Source organism: Archocentrus centrarchus, chromosome 5 (genome assembly GCF_007364275.1).
Source record: "Archocentrus centrarchus isolate MPI-CPG fArcCen1 chromosome 5, fArcCen1, whole genome shotgun sequence".
Classification (NCBI taxonomy): domain Eukaryota; kingdom Metazoa; phylum Chordata; class Actinopteri; order Cichliformes; family Cichlidae; genus Archocentrus; species Archocentrus centrarchus.
Genome location: NC_044350.1, coordinates 21,677,475 through 21,696,638, shown reverse-complemented (window position 1 = coordinate 21,696,638; position 19,164 = coordinate 21,677,475). Strand labels below are relative to the sequence as shown.

General features: G+C 40.1%; 2 protein-coding genes across 3 annotated transcripts; both read left to right on the top strand.

Moving 5' to 3' along the window:
- The first annotated feature begins 291 nt into the window (after nucleotides 1-291).
- tusc2a (tumor suppressor 2, mitochondrial calcium regulator a) lies at nucleotides 292-5,317 on the top strand. Its single transcript, XM_030730276.1, has 4 exons — nucleotides 292-433; nucleotides 1,016-1,247; nucleotides 4,433-4,553; nucleotides 4,646-5,317. The coding sequence occupies exons 2-4, from the start codon at nucleotides 1,105-1,107 to the stop codon at nucleotides 4,709-4,711; spliced, it is 330 nt and encodes a 109-aa protein (XP_030586136.1). The 5' UTR covers nucleotides 292-433; nucleotides 1,016-1,104; the 3' UTR covers nucleotides 4,712-5,317.
- Nucleotides 5,318-11,466: 6,149 nt separating this feature from the next.
- Nucleotides 11,467-16,200, top strand: LOC115780856 (hyaluronidase-2-like). 2 transcript variants are annotated; one of them, XM_030730274.1, is made up of 4 exons: nucleotides 11,467-11,641; nucleotides 12,589-13,561; nucleotides 14,020-14,109; nucleotides 15,453-16,200. In XM_030730274.1, exons 2-4 carry the CDS (start codon nucleotides 12,632-12,634, stop codon nucleotides 15,843-15,845), a joined length of 1,413 nt encoding a protein of 470 aa, XP_030586134.1. In that variant the 5' UTR covers nucleotides 11,467-11,641; nucleotides 12,589-12,631; the 3' UTR covers nucleotides 15,846-16,200. The 2 variants fall into 2 exon arrangements, with proteins under 2 accessions (XP_030586134.1, XP_030586135.1); XM_030730275.1 differs by lacking the exon at nucleotides 11,467-11,641 and having other exon boundaries at nucleotides 12,569-13,561.
- Nucleotides 16,201-19,164: the final 2,964 nt, after the last annotated feature.

Below are 19,164 nucleotides of genomic sequence, written 5' to 3'. Positions count from 1 at the left end.
CCTAGGTTTCATTTAAGGATTTCCCGTAATGAATGAAATTCTCATTTAAAAACTGCACTTCGTATTTACTCGGGCTATCTTTGTCTAATATTAACATTTATTTGATTATATGAACGTATAAATGTGCGAAATATGGGGAAAAAAATAAGGAATCAGTTCACACTTTCTCATAGTACTGTATGCATCATATTTAACTTTTTAATTTAGATGTCAGTATGAACATGCACTTGACACATAAAAAGACTCCTAATTTAACGCACCTTTACGACCTAATATTTAGTTAAATATTGTGGATGTTTTTTTGCTTTAACGATTGGTCAGATCAGCTGATCCCATCATCATCATCATCTCTCGGACAGCAACACCCCGTGCTAGCTAAACATAGCTAGTAGTAAAAGTTATGACAGGACATGCCGGTTTAGTGTACGATGAGGTAAGATATTTACCATAAGCCCGTTTGTGAGGCAGAAGCGTATTTGCAGACCTGTCTGTGATTTTTCCAGGTTCCTATTGTTTAACCTGCGTCAGTGGTCGAAGCTAACAGCCTGTTAGCTCACCTCAACCAGCACTGCAGGTGCTGTTAGCGGGTAGTTATTAGCCAAATGTAGGTCACCGCACATCAAACGGGTGCGTGTGTAAAATATAGAAGGTGCAAGCTATGGTAGGAAACCGTGGCTGTGTTTTTAACTGACTGTGGTAAGGTGTCAAGTGTTATTAGTCACATATGTTGCGTTTAGGTTCGGCTTTTTTTTGTGGCCCAGTTGGTTAGCTTATGTTGAAGCTAAAGTAGTGTAGCCTAATGATATAAAACGCACACACAAATGAATTATTATTACAGTTAGGCGTTCCCGTGGGTTTGGTTTAATTGAGTCCCTGCGGTGAACCCTGTGTTATGCTTATTAAAACAGAGCCAGCAGTCAGTAAACAAACGATGCCTTCAGCTGACAGCTGAGTAAACCGTTCACTCGGCCACCAGGCGGTGAAATGTACTTATTTGTGTACTTTCACTTTTCAGGTTCTGACCTTGGTAAGCTATTAAGAGCATCTGGCCACCAAGCAGACTGAATGCTCTAAATTGAGACTAACTATGCCTTATCTCTGAGAATGGGAGGAAGTGGATCCAAAGCCAAAGGTGTCTGGCCTTTCTCAGGCAGTGGAGGCGATTCAGGAAGCGATGGGAATGAGCAGTCCCTGGCCCGGCTGAAAGGCTCTAAGAATGCAACACCGTTTGTTTTTACCAGGAGGAGGTAAATAAATAATGCAAATGATATGATGTTGAGTGTGGTTTTATGGGCTATTCACAATTAGATGACATTTTCTGTCCCACCCATGAATTTGAAAACAATCCATGCATGGAATACTAAAACATACGTTTGCTGTGTAAATACTTTCCCCGAGATGAAACGTAAACCATGTTGTTGAAAAAGCGTTTCCAAAATATTATTTAATTTACAAAATAGCTCTTGAGACTAGGGCTGCAACTAATGACTATTTTGATAGTCGATTAGTCATCGACTATTGAAACGATTAGTTGACTAATCAGATTATGAATCACATAATTATGAAATGGCACTTATTTAGCTATCAGCTTTTATATTTAGCATAAGGTTATTTAAAATGTGCTAGTAAACACACGGAAGATGGATACTTCATTCAAAAACTTGAATCAGGTTTGCTGGTGATATAAATTTAACGGTCCATTTTTCCAATCATAAAAAAAAATATATAGTACTTTTTCTTCCCTGTAAAACAAAGTTGGCACAGTTTCACCAGTAGCCGGTGACTAAACATGCCGCCGAAACAGGAAGACGTCTCACTCCGTTAAAAAAAAAATCATCAGTAATAAAAAAACGACTATTATCGACAATTAAATTCGTCATCAACTATTTTCAATGTTGTTATTGTCGACAATGTTGACAATAACAGCCCTACTTGAGACATCCCTCCTCCACAAGACATAATCAAACTTCATGTCAGATATAACAGTTCATTTTTAACAGCCATTTTTTTCTTTTGATTTGATGTTTGTTGACACGTCTCTTATAATTGGTAAATGATTTTTTGTTTTTTTAGTTATCAACATATTTTAAAGAACAGGAATTATGCACTGCAAGTTGTGGCCTACAACATATGTACAGCTCTGTCACTGAAACCTATTTAGCCTGGAATCATGAGAGTGAGAGGACATGCGTCACGTGCTAACACTATGGGTATTTTTCCAGTCTTTTTTGACTAGTTTGAGTGCATCACTCTAACCAAGGCAGCCCTGTTAACCCACATTACCAAAAGAAAATAAAGTTTCCTTCCTTTATTTATGTAACTACATTTATCCTTGACTTTCACACTCCATTACATTCCACAGCTCAGATCTTCTTACAATTTTTCCATTCGACCCGGTTATATTGTGCAATCCTGTTAGCATATCCATTTCTTCCGCTTATCCATTTCAAGGTACACCCCGGACAGGTTGCCAGTCTGTCACAAGGCTAACGCAAAAAGACAGACAACCATTCGCACTCACATTCACACCTATGGGCAATTTAGAATCACTAGTTAACCTAACCCCACTAACTGTATGTCTCTGGGCTGTGGGAGGAAGCCGGAGTACCTGGTGAGAACCCACACAGACTCAGGGAGCAAATTGTGAATTCGTCAAATGTGGGAATGTTGGCACAATTTGTGGAGGGGTAGCACGGTGGTGTGGTGGTTAGCACTGGTGCCTCACAGCAAGAAGGTCCAGGGCCTTTCTGTGTGGAGTTATTACCATAAAATTTTTAATAAAATAATCATAAATGAAAATACTAAAATTACTAAAAAAAAAAAAAAAAAACAGTGATGATTGAAAAGTTGGGCAAGGTAGATTTTGAAGGTTGCTTAAATTAATATAAATTAAGTCTTATCTGAAATCGAATGAGTATTTATTATGAGGGGGACTGTCTAACTTAATGGTCAAAACTTTATTAAACAATATTTTGAACGTCTACTTTTTCAGGTTGGGAGTATTGTAAACAGGGCTGCACCAAGCGTAGCACACAATGAATACAATATCTCATAAAAAGTGTACCTTTGATGCCTGAGCTGGGCAGATCTTTATTTTTTAGTTTTATTATTTGTTTTTCTTAAATACATAACAGAAAATTATAGATCGATTATACATTTTACATAAATTTTGAAGCCTAAATTGTCCTCCAATTGTAGAATGAGCCTTATCTGCTCACCGATTCAAATGCAGTAGAGCAGGGGCCATCAACTACATTTGTCCAAGGGCCGAAATTTTTCTCATCGGACAGTGTGAGGGCCAGATGCTCTCATAAAGTACAATAAAATTAATATTGTATACATTATACATAACAGTGATACATTCTTATTTGATTTTCCGTTCAAATTTAAACTATTTTTAATGATATGATGTGCAATTCTTGCACTTACATGTTCTTCTTTATGTTGACGGTTGTTATGGAAATGCTGCAATTGTGTGCAGCTGTTCTCATTATACATATAATGAGCACAGGAAACAATAAAATGAGAGCAATGAGTTTATCTATGCACAATCAACTTTTCCGAAGGTGTTTTTGTTGTTTGGTTTTTTTTGTTTTGTTTTTTTAAATGCATATAGGAACGTGAAGAGTTCAGATGCAAAACCCTCTAAATCTGCCTGGATGCTTTTCTTTTAAAAGAGTTTTTTTTTTTTTTTTCTTATGGTAAAGTTCAGTAATTTCATTTTACAGGCATGGAGGCTTTTGCGGGCAATGGGAAGTGGCATTTTGAGGCTTTTAATAATTTATACTAGTCAGAGACGGGTATTTAATGGGTTATGATGTGACATGGTTGATTGGTGTACAGTACATATGGAAAGGATTCCGTAAATATATTATCTTATTTTTGACAGAGGTGGAGAACAGCGGCTTTTGCATCTGAACTCATCATATTTTTTCCTCACTAGGCTAGTCTTGATTTCAGCAATATTCGGGGGGGATCTGGATGGAAAGTTCTGGCGGGCCAGATGTGGCCCACGGACCGCCAGTTGACCACATGCTACTTTTTGTTTGCCACAGTAGTTTTGTCATTTACGGTTTCACAGGCCGAAAAAATGCCCCACTTTAAACTGTCCACAGTAAAGTCTCTAAATTATTCTTGATTTCAAGGGTAATAACTTGATTCCTAGTGGGACTAAAGATTCATGACAAAAGAAAATAATATTGAAATATTAGCAAATATTGTTATTACGCTTGAAAACCCAAACAAGCTAAAAATGTACATTAATAAGTACATGAAGCTGAAACTGTGCGGCTCAGTTGCACTGAAGGGGAGTGAGACATTTTTTGTTTTCAGTGAGACAACCATTTAAGATACGATTACTAGTAGGGAGGTAAAGGCTACACCCCCCCACCCCCACCCCGATGTTCAGTCTGACAGGATTGTCTGTCTGCAGTTCTTTGTACTATGATGAAGATGGTGACCTTGCCCATGAATTCTACGAGGAGACCGTCGTGACAAAAAATGGCAGAAAGAAGTCCAAGTTGAAGAGGATTCAGAAAAATCTGATTCCGCAGGTAAGCCAGGAACACGCTGTGGCAGTGATGGGGGGGGGGTATCGTCACCATCAGTTCTTTTGAATGTGAAAATTGTCTGCTTTGTTTCTCAGGGAATTGTGAAGCTTGAGCACCCGTGTATTCATGTCGATTTCCCCATCGTCCTCTGTGAGGTGTGACAAGTTGCACAGTGACTCATCTGCCATGAGGTGCAGCCACAGGTCCTCTTCTCACAGTCTTGGTTCCAGTCCAGAGAGCTGCAGTCAAGACCTGGACCTGCGGTCTCCAGTTAAAAAGGAAAATTCAAACTGTCATATGAAACATGATGTATTGAATTAAATGTTATACATTTGAATTCAATAAGTCCTTTGACATTCACAAAAGTAGTGATGCTACAAGTTGTGTTTCTACTACCCAGCTGATATGTAAGCAGTCTTAGAGAATACTTCAGATGAAGTCGTGTTTCTCTTGTTCAGTTTTTTGCAGGGAAAAACATCCTTGATGTGAAAAGGCTTTAATGGTTCATGCCTTCTGTGAGATGTACACTCTGTGTTTTTGTACATGTGCTAGTTTTATTTGGGTGCATGTGTGAACTATGGATGCAAGATGTAGTTACAGGGTGGAAATGATAAAGGATTGTGGAATTTATTGTATATACACTCATGTTCTGTATTGTCACGTCTGAGTTGGTCTCAGTTATTGGCGCTCGGACCTGCACTAGTGAGCATAATGTATTGTAAATGAAGTCAGATTTCTTAGTTGAAAATACTTGAATAAATGGTTTACTGAGCAGAGTCACGACTCAAGAAAGCTTTTCTCAAACTGGCTGCAGCTTCCTGGTGCAATCCATTTTGTTTGTTGTTACTTCACTGGGAGTTTGACCTTACAGTGCAGAGTAATAAGTTTGACACTGGAAGGCTGTGTTATCTCATGAGGAGGTGAAGTTTTTCCTCTTTAATCTGAGTTTAAGTCCTGGATGTACAGCACTGTCTTGAGTAACCCCTCATTTTTAAAAAATATTTTTCTAGGAAAATGTAAAATAGGTGCAGCGATTTATTGAAACATGCAAACATACATGGAAATACAACTAAAACAGAGTTTGTACAATTCTAATGAATTTGAAAGTCAGTATTTGGTATGACCAGCCTTATTCTTTAACACAGCCTGAGCATTTTTAGGCATCTTTCTTGTCATTTCTTTAAGTACTCTTCAGGAACAGTTGTCCAGGCTTCTTGAAGGTTTGTCAAGATGATCCCACACTGCTTCAGTAATGTTGAGGTCCGGGCTCTGGGAAGACTAATCCATTAAAGGTGGTCTTCCACTGTGTGTTCTTCTATCAAGGTATGCTTTTACTGCATTAGCAGGGTGTTTGGGATTATTGTTGAATAATGAAGCTGTTGCCAATCAGATGCTTTTCAGATGGTATTATATTGCATGGTGGTACTGATATTAAGTTGGTACCCATGAAGGGTTTAGGACACAAAGTGAAGATGGCAGGGTGTTTTTCCAGTTTCCCTGATGTTGTTTTTGCTTCCTGATTATTCGTGACTTCAACTGATGTTATGTTCGGTAGGCAAAAGTCAACGGAAAGCCGAGAGTAGATGGAAATGAAGCAATTCCTTTGTTCCTTTCCCTCTCTTTTCATTCACATGGATTTGTCCACTTTTTCCTTAAGCACTCTGCAGAGAAACTGATGACATGGTGAGGTGAGTCAGCAAAGCTCAGAAACAAAACAAACGGAATGGATTTTGTCACAGGAAATCAGCAGATTTCCAGGGCCCCCACCTATTCCCAGTCATGTGCTCAGGCATCTTTCAGTTCACATGTATCTGTTAAAGAAAACACTAACTTTTCCAGGAATGCTGTGTTTCAGAATTTTCTCACGGACTAAAGATGTAAGCAACAGTTTTAACAGTAATCACAAAAGCACTTTCAAGAACAACTCACATTTGGATTTCTCAGTTTTTCCAATCCACTTCTGGTTGTTAAATTAATTGGCCTCTACCATGGCCTCTATCATCTCCTCTTCACTGTCACATCTACTGTTCTTGGCAACATGACAGTATGTGGTACTTGGTTCCTTTGCTAAGCCATTGCCAGTAGCTGTCATCACATGCTCCAGGCAGTAGTGAAATCTGCATGCCAGATGCTTTATGCCCACTTTCTGAAGTGTGTTCAGTGCATGAGTGGAAAGAAACTTTAAAGTTCTTTACTTAAATATCAGCGTGATGATTACAAAGCACTTCAACTGAACCAAAAGACCTGTGTTTATAATTTTACGCACATATTAGGGGTGGAATGGTTCGGTTCGTATCACGCTTTTGGGGTCACGGTTTTGGGTTTGGTTCGGTTTAAATAGGTTGGAAATTTGCCAACACTCCAGAAATACCATACATCAGCAACAGATAATCCAACATTTACAGTGTTTAAAACATCAGTTACTTTCAAGGACATGTCATGTAGCCATGCAAAAACTGAAAGAATGAGGCACATCATTGTGACAGTCTTAGGTCGAAGCAAGGTGAGATTTTTGTACAGTAAGTGGAGACATTGCTGATTTAAAAATGCTTTTGATTTAGCCCCAAAATTTGCTGCTTTCCTTAAATCCCTAAGTACAAAAATAGTTATTTACTTTCGAATCTTAACTAAAAGAAATGTATTTTCTTTTAAGACCTTTTGTTCACGTTCAGAACATAAAGACTGCACTGTCTGACTGAAATTTAGATTCTAGATTAATCAGTTAACTTTACTGTGGTTCTTACAAATATTTTCTGATTAAATAAAAGCGGAAGATGGTGCTTAAAGCCATCACCACTATATTTGTACAAACAAAAAACTTTAACTTTGCTATTTTTATGACCACATCATAGACAAAGGCCATCAACATAAAGTGAAGAATAACGTCAACCAGCATAATACTTTCCTTTCTTCAAAATAAACACAGAAAAAAATTGTTCAGTTCTCTGATAGCTCTTAATAGAAAAATTGTTTTCCCACTTAAGAGGAGTGCAATATTTGAAATGCAATCAAAGAAATGTGGCTATTTATTATCAAAAGTTAAAGTGTGGCTTGAGTACTTTAATGATATACTGAAATCCCGCATCCTCTACCACGGCATAAGGTTGCATATCTTTAACTATGAAACTTCCCAGTGCTTTCATTATGGCTTTTACCCTGTCTGACTTTTCACCAAGAGGCTGTTTAAAAGCTGTGGGGATTAGAAGTTGTTCTTTCTTACCTCACTCTCTTCCTTGCAGTGTCAACTGACACATAGGGATGATGTCTCCATAAATAAGCCAACATATTGGATGTGCTGCCGCTAGCATAAGCAACACATGCTTACATGCATTGCAGTTTTATCCACCACTTTCCTATCGCTGTCATCAAGGTAGCACTAAAATGGTCCCACACAGCAGGTTGAAACAATGTTGCTACTGATGCATCCTCTGGTGGTTAGCCATCTGTATCTGGAAGTCCCACTGGATTTTGGCTTGGTCATTCTCAACCACCCTTGGGACAGATGTTCCTGTATACAGGTGCTAGTCATAAAATTAGAATATCATGAAAAAGTTGATTTATTTCAGTAATTCTAGTCAAAAAGTGAAACTTGTATATTATATACTTGTATATTATATGTCTCCCAGCTGTTCCAACTCCCCCTGTTATCCTGTGTATTTAAGTCCCGTGTTTTCGCTGCCTGTTGTCGCGTCGTCGTCCTCCGCTCCCCTGCTGTGGCCCTTCCGTGTTTCTCTGTGGTTCCCTTTATTCTTGGTTTCAGTTCTGGTTATGGTCCTGGTTCCATTCTGCATTCACCCAAATAAAGACTGTTTATCCACCTACCTCGTCTGCATTGGGGTCCCCTTCCTGCCTGCCACACAGCTGATCCTTGACATATTCATTCATTACGCATAGACTGATATATTTCAAATGTTTGTTTCTTTTAATTATGATGATTATAATTGACAGCTAATGAAAACCCCAAATTCAGTATCTCAGAAAATTAGAATATTGTGAAAAGGTTCAATATTGAATATTGGTGCCACACTCTAATCAGCTAATTAACTCAAAACACCTGCAAAGGCCTTTAAATTGTCTCTCAGTCTAGTTCTGTAGGCTACACAATCATGGGGAAGACTGCTGACTTGACAGTTGTCCAAAAGACGACCACTGACACCTTGAACAAGGAGGGCAAGACACAAAAGGTCATTGCTAAAGAGGCTGGCTGTTCACAGAGCTCTGTGTCCAAGCACATTAATAGAGAAGGGAAGGAAAAGATGTGGTAGAAAAAGTGTACAAGCAGTAGGAATAACTGCACCCTGGAGAGGATTGTGAAACAAAACCCATTCAAAAATGTGGGGGAGATTCACAAAGAGTGGACTGCAGCTGGAGTCAGTGCTTCAAGAACCACCACACACAGACATATGCAGACATGGGTTTCAGCTGTCACAGTCCTTGTGTCAAGCCACTCTTGAACAAGAGACGGCATCAGAAGCATCTCGCCTGGGCTAAAGACAAAAAGGACTGGACTGCTGCTGAGTGCTCCAAAGTTATGTTCTCTGATCAAAGTAAATTTTGCATTTCCTTTGGAAATCAAGGTCCCAGAGTCTGGAGGAAGAGAGGAGAGGCACAGAATCCACGTTGCTTGAGGTCCAGTGCAAAGTTTCCACAGTCTGTGATGGTTTGTGGTGCCATGTCATCTGCTGGTGTTGGTCCACTGTGTTTTCTGAGGTCTAAGGTCAACACAGCCGTCTACCAGGAAGTTTTAGAGCACTTCATGCTTCCTGCTGCTGACCAACTTTATGGAGATGCAGATTTCATTTTCCAACAGGACTTGGCACCTGCACACAGTGCCAAAGCTACCAGTACCTGGTTTAAGGACCATGGTACCCCTGTTCTTAATTGGCCAGCAAACTTGCCTGACCTTAACTCCATAGAAAATCTATGGGGTACTGTGAAGAGGAAGATGTGATACGCCAGCCTCAACTATTCAGAAGAGCTGAAGGCCACTATCAGAGCAACCTGGGCTCTCATAACGCCTGAGCAGTGCCACAGACTGATCGACTCCATGCCACGCCACATTACTGCAGTAATCCAGGCAAAAGGAGCCCCAACTAAGTATTGAGTGCTGTACATGCTCATACTTTTCATGTTCATACTTTTCAGTTGGTCAACATTTCTAAAAATCCTTTTTTTGTATTGGTCTTAAGTAATATTCTGATTTTCTGAGATACTGAATTTGGGGTTTTCATTAGTTGTCAGTTATAATCATCAAAATTAAAAGAAATAAACATTTGAAATATATCAGTCTATGTGTAATTAATGAATATAATACAAGTTTCATTTTTTGAATGTAATTACTGAAACAAATCAACTTTTTCATGATATTCTAATTTTATGACCAGCACCTGTACTATTCCAGCCACTTGGTTATGGCGTTCTATATATGCCCTGCCTGCTAGCATCTTGCACCCTGTTGTTATGTGCTGGATTGTCTTAAGGGCATCTCTGCAGAGCCTGAACCTGGGATCTTGCCTGGTATGGTAGACCCCAGCCTATATCGATCTTGTGCTTAGAGCTTGTCTCTGTGCTGCCACCATCAGCGCCTGTGTGCTGTCTTTCAGCCTAGCGTTGTCCAGCCATTGGTAGGATTTTTCAGTATTAGCTTCTTCTTCTATCTGCCAGTGGTACATGCCCTGCAAGGGCCTTCCATGAGGGTTCCTGTTCTTGCTCCTCTTTGTTCTCTGGGGTCTACTGACTGAGGTATTCACTAAGCAGTTGTACCTGATGTAGTCATGAATCTTTGTTGTTTCATCCAGGATAGTGGTTCTGACACTCACTAATCCTCGGCCTCCTTCCTTCCGCTTAATGTACAGTCTCAGGGTGCTGGATTTGGGGTGACACACTCCATGCATGGTACGGAACTTTCTTGTCTTGATGTCAGTGGCTTCTATCGCCTCCTTTGGCCAGCTTATTATCCCAGCGGTGTATCTAACGACCGGCAGGACATAGGTGTTGATTGCCTGGATCTTGTTCTTCCCATTCAGCTGACTCCTCAGGACTTGCCTTACTCTCTGCAGGCAATTTTTGGTTGCAGCTTTCCTAGTGGCCTCTTCGTGGTTCCCATTTGCCTGTGGGATTTCAAGGTACTTGTAGCTCTTGGCGTCCATATAGGCTACGTGTGTGTGTGTGTGTGTGTGTGTGTGTGTGTGTGTGTGGGCGGGGGGAGGGGGGGGGGGGGGTTGTTACTGTCCCCATTTTTGTTCATTTGGTTGTGTTTATTTTCTGTTCATTAATGGGTTTTTATTTTTCATTGATTGTTTTTCAGTTGTTGGCGGCTGTGGTGGTGGCAGTACTGGTGGCTTAGGTGGTGGTTTCCCCCTACCCTTTGTCTTCATGTTTGCTGTGTTTTCCTGGGATTGAGGTCTTCACTCAAGGGTGTGGTTGTCCCGTGTCTGGGTGATTTAGTTTGCTTTAGTTTTGTTTGAGTGTTGTTATTTTACTCGTTTTAAAGAGAAAAATGCTGTTTTAAACCAAAAACAAATAAATAAAACTCTCCACATTTCTCAATACCCTAGAGAGTGGAGGAGTGGAGGCGAACTTTATTGGACCGACTCATTCAGGCGCTAAATCGGGTCATGAAGTTTACCCTTGTGAAAAAAGAGAACGGGACGCAATCAAAGCACGTCTCACTAAACTGATACTTGAAGTTTGAAAATTTGAAGTGAAGAAACACGTCGCCGAAGCGCATTAGAGCCGCTGATAGAGTTTTTAGGATGTCCGGGTTGTTTCTCCGTTCCCCCAGTTCCCTTTTTCTAAAAATGGAATGGAACATCCTGAGAGTGGTTTGGCACCCCGGACCGAACGAGTTGCTAATGATGACAACATCGCGGGGGCCACTGCACTATATTTTACGGACCGCAAGGAGCTGCGGAGCCGAGGTTACAAGACACAACACACCTGCATGTCGTCATTTTCTTACACTTAAGTGCTTTGATTTTTTTTGTTTGTTTGTTTGTTTGTTTGTTTTCAAAGCAACGCAAAAACGCAGAGTGAAGTTGCAGACTTCTTTTTTCTTTTTTTGGGAACACTTCCTCAGTCTGCCAGTAAAGGTAAAGTATCCATATGTAGGGAGACTGAAGTTGATTAACTTTGCCTTTTGTCATTGCTAATAAAAGAGCTGCAAACTGTAATTATATTGAAGTTCCTTTATGTTATTTGCGTGTTGGATGCAGTGACGTGCGGTGAGGTTTGAGACGGGTGCGGCACTGACCCTTCACATATATGAACCCAAAATAGAAGCTTATATTTCAGTCTTATGCTAATGATTAATTATGCTTTGATCAACTTCACACTGTTACACAATAATGCCAAAAAACCATTTTTAATGTAAGGTCAAACTTTTTTTTTTTTTTTTTTTTTTTGGGGGGGGGGGGGGGGGGGGGTCTCTCTTTTTAAAAAAAAAAATTAAAAAAAATATATTAGCTTTATTTGAAGATGAGGTCCATGCGCCATGCATTTATGACCGATCACAAATATGTTAGACAAACTGTGGAACATCAGCATGTGTAGCACATCTGTAACCAAACGTGTATATTGGCGATATAAAGAGAGACAGCAATGGGAATGCGCAAACTGCTTGCTTCATTTATTGTATGTGACACAGCGCCACCAGAGTTGAGACACAGCACTGCACTGGCTCACCAAGCATTTCTTCCTTGAACAGGCAATGCATAAATTCCGCGATTTTGACCATTAAAGTGTTGAAATAATTCAGAAAACAGTTTTATAGAACAGTCAATTGGTCAAATGTATTTTCTGTTATCATTGTTAGTATTTTACTTGTCATGATGACAGGGGAGGCATGTAAATATGCACCAGTAACTGTAGTGACTATGGAAAGATGCTTGTTACTTTTTTTTCTTAGCATTGATAGCATTGATTTTTTTTGTTACACATGCCCACAGAGAGTGATTGTGAATTTACTGCAAAGAAAACATCTCTTTCTGAAATAGTATATTCAGAAAACTAAAATGCCATTCTCCTCTGTGAATTGTAGAGCAGAGTGTGGCAGTCTTTTCTGTCCATCCATATCTGAAGACATGTTGTACGGGACTCTGTCAGCCTCGAAGGCTCTGCTGCTGATTGTCCTGCAATGGGACTGCCTCTGTGCCTTGGGACTGAAACCCACGAGATGGCCGCTGTATTCTCAAAAGCCTCTGCTCCTGGCTTGGAATGCCCTGATTGAGGACTGTGCCCCACGGCATAACATTCATTTTCAGCTGGCCCAGTTCCAGATTGTGGCCTCACCCACTGAGGGATTTGTCAATCAGAATCTGACCATCTTCTACAAGGAGCGCATGGGCTTGTACCCCTATTTTGAGGCAGATGAAACACCAGTGAATGGGGGGCTCCCACAGGTGGCTAATCTCGACCAGCACCTGGACCAAATGGCAAGCGGTGTTGAGAAGTACATACAGGAAAAATGGGCCACAGGTTTAGCTGTTATTGACTGGGAGGAGTGGCGTCCCCTCTGGATACGTAACTGGGATACCAAAGATGTTTACCGGAGACTTTCTCGTCAGCTGGTGCACCAGAAGAACCCAACCTGGCCTCATGAAGAGGTGACAAGAGTGGCCCAGCAGGAGTTTGAGATGTCTGCCAAGAAGTTCATGCTAGAAACACTGAAGAATGCTAAGAACCTGAGGCCCAACCAGCTGTGGGGTTTTTACCTGTTCCCTGACTGCTACAACCACGATTACAGGCGCACTCTGGAGAGCTACACGGGTCACTGTCCTGATGTGGAGGTGACCCGCAATGACCAGCTGAAATGGTTGTGGACTGAGAGCACAGCCCTCTTCCCTTCTATCTACATGAGCAGCTTGCTGCGTTCCTCAGCCTCCGGACGTCAGTTTGTGCGGAACCGCGTAAAAGAGGGGATGCATTTGGCCTCATCAGGTGATGGGTTGGCACGTCCTGTTTTTGTGTACACACGGCCCACCTACACCAACTCCCTGGAACAGCTGACCGAGGTGACGCTAGTGATGAATTTGGTTCCTCTGCTTTTTCCGTTGCCACACTGAAGTTTTGAACTGACTGTGTTACTGACTATGATGCTAAACATTTCTTAAGCAGACATTATGCACATTTTGTCCTTTTGTCTTTTTCACATTAATTCTCAATCGAAGTCTAACATATAGAACTATCACTAAGCCCTTTATATCAGTGCATGCTGCATAGTTTGCTTCTTATCTGCAGCTGCAGTCCTTTCCTGTCCTGTTGGCATTCAAGGATCCCAGTACCTTTCATTTGTGCAGAGTAGGCAGGATGGGTGTTGGTCAAGTTAAAAGTCAGTCTAAACCCCCTGTAGACCATTTCTTTATAGGAGAATAAACACAGTAGATCTTGTGCTGCACTTCACTTAATGTAGCCGGAACCTCTGAAACTTAATTGACTGTTTTCCTTTTGTTTGACCTGTAATCTTTTACAGACTGATCTTGTGTCCACCATCGGGGAGAGTGTGGCTCTGGGAGCAGCTGGAATTATCATGTGGGGAGATAAAGCTTATGCACACAACAAAGTAAGCATCAACACCAATATTAATAATGCAACAAACAGATACTAAGGCATTGGTTGTCACATATACACTGACAGGGATTTTTGATCCCATTTTGGCCATTTGATCCAAAATCTTGAAATCAAGAATCAGCAAAATGGGGATGTTTTGCAGCAACAGTTGACCAGTTTGATTGGAAATATTCAATCCTTATATTATGTTTTTGGAGCATTTGAGTAAAGTATCTGACAAAAAGGCATTTTAGTCTTCCTGTGTTTGTCTTTATTTTGGAAACAGGTGTTTTAGTTACCTTAAAATTTTACAAATAATAAAGCAATACACATTAAAAATTAAAAGTACAAAAATGTCCAAGCATAAAGATGCTTCAAATATAACAAGTTAGAGGAAACATGACAAATTCAGTTCTTCATTCATGCCAAAGGGGCTTCAGTGTGTGAATCCAGTTCGGCTCTTTGCAGTTGCTAAGTGAAATCAGCTACAAAGAGGGTGCTGCACCAAAAACGTGCTTCCAATTGCTTCAGTCGCTAGCAGATTGCTGTGGTCGCCCGTAGTTTGCGTGGGAGATATGACTTGCAAATACTCGCCAACTACTCGCAGAGCAGTACACCAATTCTGTTTTGCATTGCACTTTTCACAGTTTCACTGCAGCTTGGGAAATAGCGATGAGTGTTTGCAGACAAGTTGGCTTTATTCCTCACAAATGACAGTGGCAGTCTGCTAGAGACCAAAGTCATCACAAAGAGGTTTCTGGTGCAGCACGGTGTACCTCTTTGTGACCAATCTCACCTCCAGTCTTGGTCAGGGAACAGTCATATTTCCCCTGCTAGGTCTTTAGGCCTGTGTGACTGTGACCTAAAATGATGCTGCAGAGCTGTGGTTAGCTTAGCCTTAACATAAGCTCAGTCCATGTTTTTTTTTTAGATACTGTAGTGTTATGTTCACGTGTAAGAATCTTTAAGACAGTGTTGTTAAAATAAGTCAATAATTCTTTAGGGTTATTTTTGCCATTTTTTCCAGTGGATGTGTAACTTATTCAGCGTCTGATAAATGAATTTTTTTTTTTTATGAGAACAGCAGTCAGACCTTACCAGTAATATCCATTCTGTTTTTTTTTTATTTTTTATTTTTTTTTAATTTTATTTCTATACCTTTGTATGTGTCCCTCAGTTTTGAGTAATAAGACCAAACTGGTGCATAAAAATTGGTCATAACCACATTTAAATTTAAAAAAATGCCTACATCAAACAGATAGCTGTAGTTTCTTTTCTGAATAATAAAAACTTACATCTGAGAAAAGTAAAATACAGAGAGTTTTGAAGATTCAATCTATTTATTTTTTGTCCTAGACCACCTGCTCCAACCTGGATAAATATGTGCGGGGAACACTGAGCCGATACCTCCTCAACGTCTCCACGGCAGCAGAACTGTGCAGCCAGACCCTCTGCGATTCTCACGGCCGATGTCTGCGAAAAAATCCAAACAGTGATGTTTACCTGCATCTGAATCCCCTCACCCACAGTATCACTGAGAAAAGCGGCAAACTGGCAGTCACCGGCGAGCTCGGCAAAGCGGATGAGATGAGTTTTCAAGCAGACTTTCAGTGTCAGTGCTACAGCGGCTATCAGGGGGAGCTCTGCGACCAAAAAGACCCTCTACAACAAAAAGGGATGGCAGCTCGAGCCACAGCATCAGCACTGCAGTGTTTGATATTACTGACTGTCTGTCTGCTCCTCTGTTAATACACATTACTGTAAAAGTCTAAAATAAGAGCACAAAAGGAGAGGTGAAGGGAAGATAGGTGTTTGTCTTTTGTTTCAGTTACTGCAAAATATGGATGATGCAAATTGAAATGTTGTAAGAACCGCTGTGGAAATTGCAACCTGGGTCAATATCACCCAAAAGTGCCTTTGGGACATCATAATTTGTGCCCCCTAAAGTTACAGTTTCCCAACTAATTTCATATCCATTGTATCAAGTTGAGCTTAGGCTATTGTAAATGCATGGTGGTCAAGCTCCCACGCTTTTTTATGAATTTACTGCAAGCAGATAAAAAAATGAGCACATTGTAAACTATGTCCACTCTGTCAAGGACAAAGTCAAATGAAAATAAATTTTTATAACAATGTGGTGTCATGCATCGGTGTGCTGTGGTTGTGTTTTTCTATTCTCTGCTTTGTTTCAGAGGGCTGGCAGGCTGGTTCCTCGTCCTCTGTAGGGCGGGGCTGGAGGGCCTGCACACCTGCAGCGAGTTATCATTCATTACTACGGTATTTAAGGGTTTGCTCTAGCCTCTTGACTTCGCCAGAGTGTCTGTGAAAGCCTGTGGTAAAGTGTCTTCCAGCCAGCTTCTAACAGAAGTAGCCTGCCCGCCCTGATGGAAGAAGCGTCACACCAACCCAGCCACCTGCCTCTCTCTCTGGACATTTCCATTACTACTCCTCACGTAAACTGCCACCTGCGCTGCTTCCCTACGTACCTTTATGTTATGCTCACTTCAGCCCATAACTCATCTCTCCTTCTCCCTCTGTCTAGATTGGCTCCTCTCCATTTACGCACCCTCCTGCTGCTTGTAAGGATTTGGAGTACAGCTTTAGGAAAACCCCAGAGAGCCAAACCATTGTTTATTTTATTTTTGTTTTGTACAATAAATTGCTTCACTCTATAGACTTGCCTCTTTCCATGACTGCATTTGGGTTCACCTTTGCTGTGCCTTTGGCTGTGACGTGATTATGAAATGCACATTTTCAGATAGCTAGTTTGTCCCTTGCTCAGTAATAATGTTTATTTGATAAAAGAAGGCTTTTGAAAATAGTGAAATAATTGCAAATTGCTTGTGTCTTCAAAGAATCTGATAGTTGTGTTTTCCTTTCTAAATCTCTAAAAACTGCGATCTGATCAGTTTTTCAAACAATATTATTTGGCAGTGATTAGTTTATTAGGAAAATGTTGTGATAACTTGATTATTTTCAAAACAATGAGAAATTACAGGGTGGACAAAAATGTGTTAACTACTGACATGAGTAGATTTATTAAGCGCTTTGTCAACAAAGATGAACATTCCAAAACAATTATGAACATTCATAAGCTTCTTGCATCACAATCAAGACATATAATAGGGTCTAAGGTGGCAGAAAGAAGTGTATGAGAAATTGCTGAGCTCCTCTGAGAGACACTTTCTACATTAAGTTCTTCGTTGTATCGTAAGCAAACTCTCATGCATTTTTTTTTTTCTCAAGTTGTGTGGCTGTTTGCTTGGGTCCAGTTGCCATTTGACTAATATAATCTTGTAGAAACAAGGATGTTACTTTAAAAAAAAATAAAAATCTCAATTGCACTGATGCACTTTCTCCCACGGTAAGTTAACGCAGCAGGATACTCGACTCGCTCTTTCTCGCACTCTTTTTTTTTTTTTTTCATTTTGCCCCTTCTCTGTCTCACTGAGCTCAGGGATACCCTTCTTCTTTCCAGTGTTTCTGTCTTTATGCCATCTCTTCCTCTGTCGGGCAGCATCATGGTGTTCCCAATATTGCTTTGCTGTCTCCGCTCCATCTGGACTCATTGCTCTAAAAACACAATACAAAACTCATCAATGATTAACCCTTTTTAGCAGTATGAGGCTTATTTGAGAAAAAAGTTCAAAGAACTGTAAAATTATCACCATCTCATCAAAATATGTGTTAAAAAAAAAAAAAATCCCAACTATACAATACAAAGTCCACCCTGTCATGCATGGTTTGGTGATAGGGTGGACAATAACAGGGTGGACATTTTTGGATTAATTTAGTATCTAAGAAGCACATGGGGGACCGTCAGCTAGCAAAGTTATTGATTGTTGAAGGAGACCACATGCTGCTGTTTTCAAAATCTATTTTGACTTTCTAAAAAGTTTTTCTCTTAATCAGCTTTTCCTGTGACGAAGTGGACATGTAGCTACTCATTGTAGTTGCTGCAGTTGTTTCAACTGTTTGAAAGACAAATTCAGGGTGTTAATGTTACTGATTTCATTTGTTGGTTTCTTAAAGGGGCAATTACCCCATGAAGACAGGGTGGACAGTAATGTTATGGACGTGCACAAAATGTTCAATAAAATAATAAAAAATAGAGGCAAAAAACCCCCCAAAGTGGTTTGATTTACCCAAGAATTTGGTAAGTGTAATAAGAACATTTAAAAAGTATTTTCATTTTGTGCCATTTACTGCCTTATTAAACTGCTTGAAAGCATCAGACCAGTGTGTGGGACAGCAAATGCAGACACATCCAACAAAGGAAATGGTATAAAATCAGTGAAATTCATATTAAGAAACCTGTCCTTGTACTGATTTTTGTGGCAGTGTATCCACATTTGTAATGATACCTAAATTTTTCATTATTTTGTAACACATTAATAATAATTAATTGATTCTGATGAGGACACCAAAAGGTACTTTATAGTGATATTGGCAAAAATATCATTATCTCATGTTTGACGGAGGTGGAGAACAGCGGCTTTTGCATCTGAACTCATATTTTTTCCCCTAGGCTAGTCTTGATTTCAGCAATATTCAGGGGTCAGATGAAAAGCTCTGGCAGGCCAGATGTGGCCCACGGGCTGCCAGTTGACCACATGCTACTTTTTGTTTGCCACAGTAGCTTTGTCCTTTACGGTTTCACAGGCCGAGAAAACGTCCCACTTTAAATTGTCCACAGTAAAGTCTCTAGATTATTCTTGATTTCAAGGGTAATAACTTGATTCCTAGTGGGACTAAACATTCATGAAACAAGAAAATAATTCAGTAAATATTGTTATTACACTTGAAAACCCAAACAAGCTAAAAATGTACATTAATAAGTACATGAAGCTGAAACTATGTGGCTCAGCTGCACTGAAGATTAAAAGGAAAATTCAAACTGTCATATGAAACATGATGTATTGAATTAAATGTTATACATTTGAATTCAATAAGTCCTTTGACATTCACAAAAGTAGTGATGCTAAAAGTTGTGTTTCTACTACCCAGCTGATATGTAAGCAGTCTTAGAGAATACTTCAGATGAAGTCGTGTTTCTCTTGTTCAGTTT

What these genes read in the sequence shown, in the direction of transcription:
- tusc2a (XM_030730276.1), top strand. Translation starts at nt 1,105, where the DNA reads ATGGGAGGAAGTGGATCCAAAGCCAAAGGTGTCTGGCCTTTCTCAGGC. An exon ending in TTTGTTTTTACCAGGAGGAG is followed by an intron (nt 1,248 to 4,432) that starts GTAAATAAATAA and finishes GTCTGTCTGCAG; the next exon opens with TTCTTTGTACTATGATGAAG. An exon ending in AGAAAAATCTGATTCCGCAG is followed by an intron (nt 4,554 to 4,645) that starts GTAAGCCAGGAA and finishes TTTGTTTCTCAG; the next exon opens with GGAATTGTGAAGCTTGAGCA.
- LOC115780856 (XM_030730274.1), top strand. Translation starts at nt 12,632, where the DNA reads ATGTTGTACGGGACTCTGTCAGCCTCGAAGGCTCTGCTGCTGATTGTC. An exon ending in CCCTGGAACAGCTGACCGAG is followed by an intron (nt 13,562 to 14,019) that starts GTGACGCTAGTG and finishes AATCTTTTACAG; the next exon opens with ACTGATCTTGTGTCCACCAT. An exon ending in AAGCTTATGCACACAACAAA is followed by an intron (nt 14,110 to 15,452) that starts GTAAGCATCAAC and finishes TTTTTGTCCTAG; the next exon opens with ACCACCTGCTCCAACCTGGA.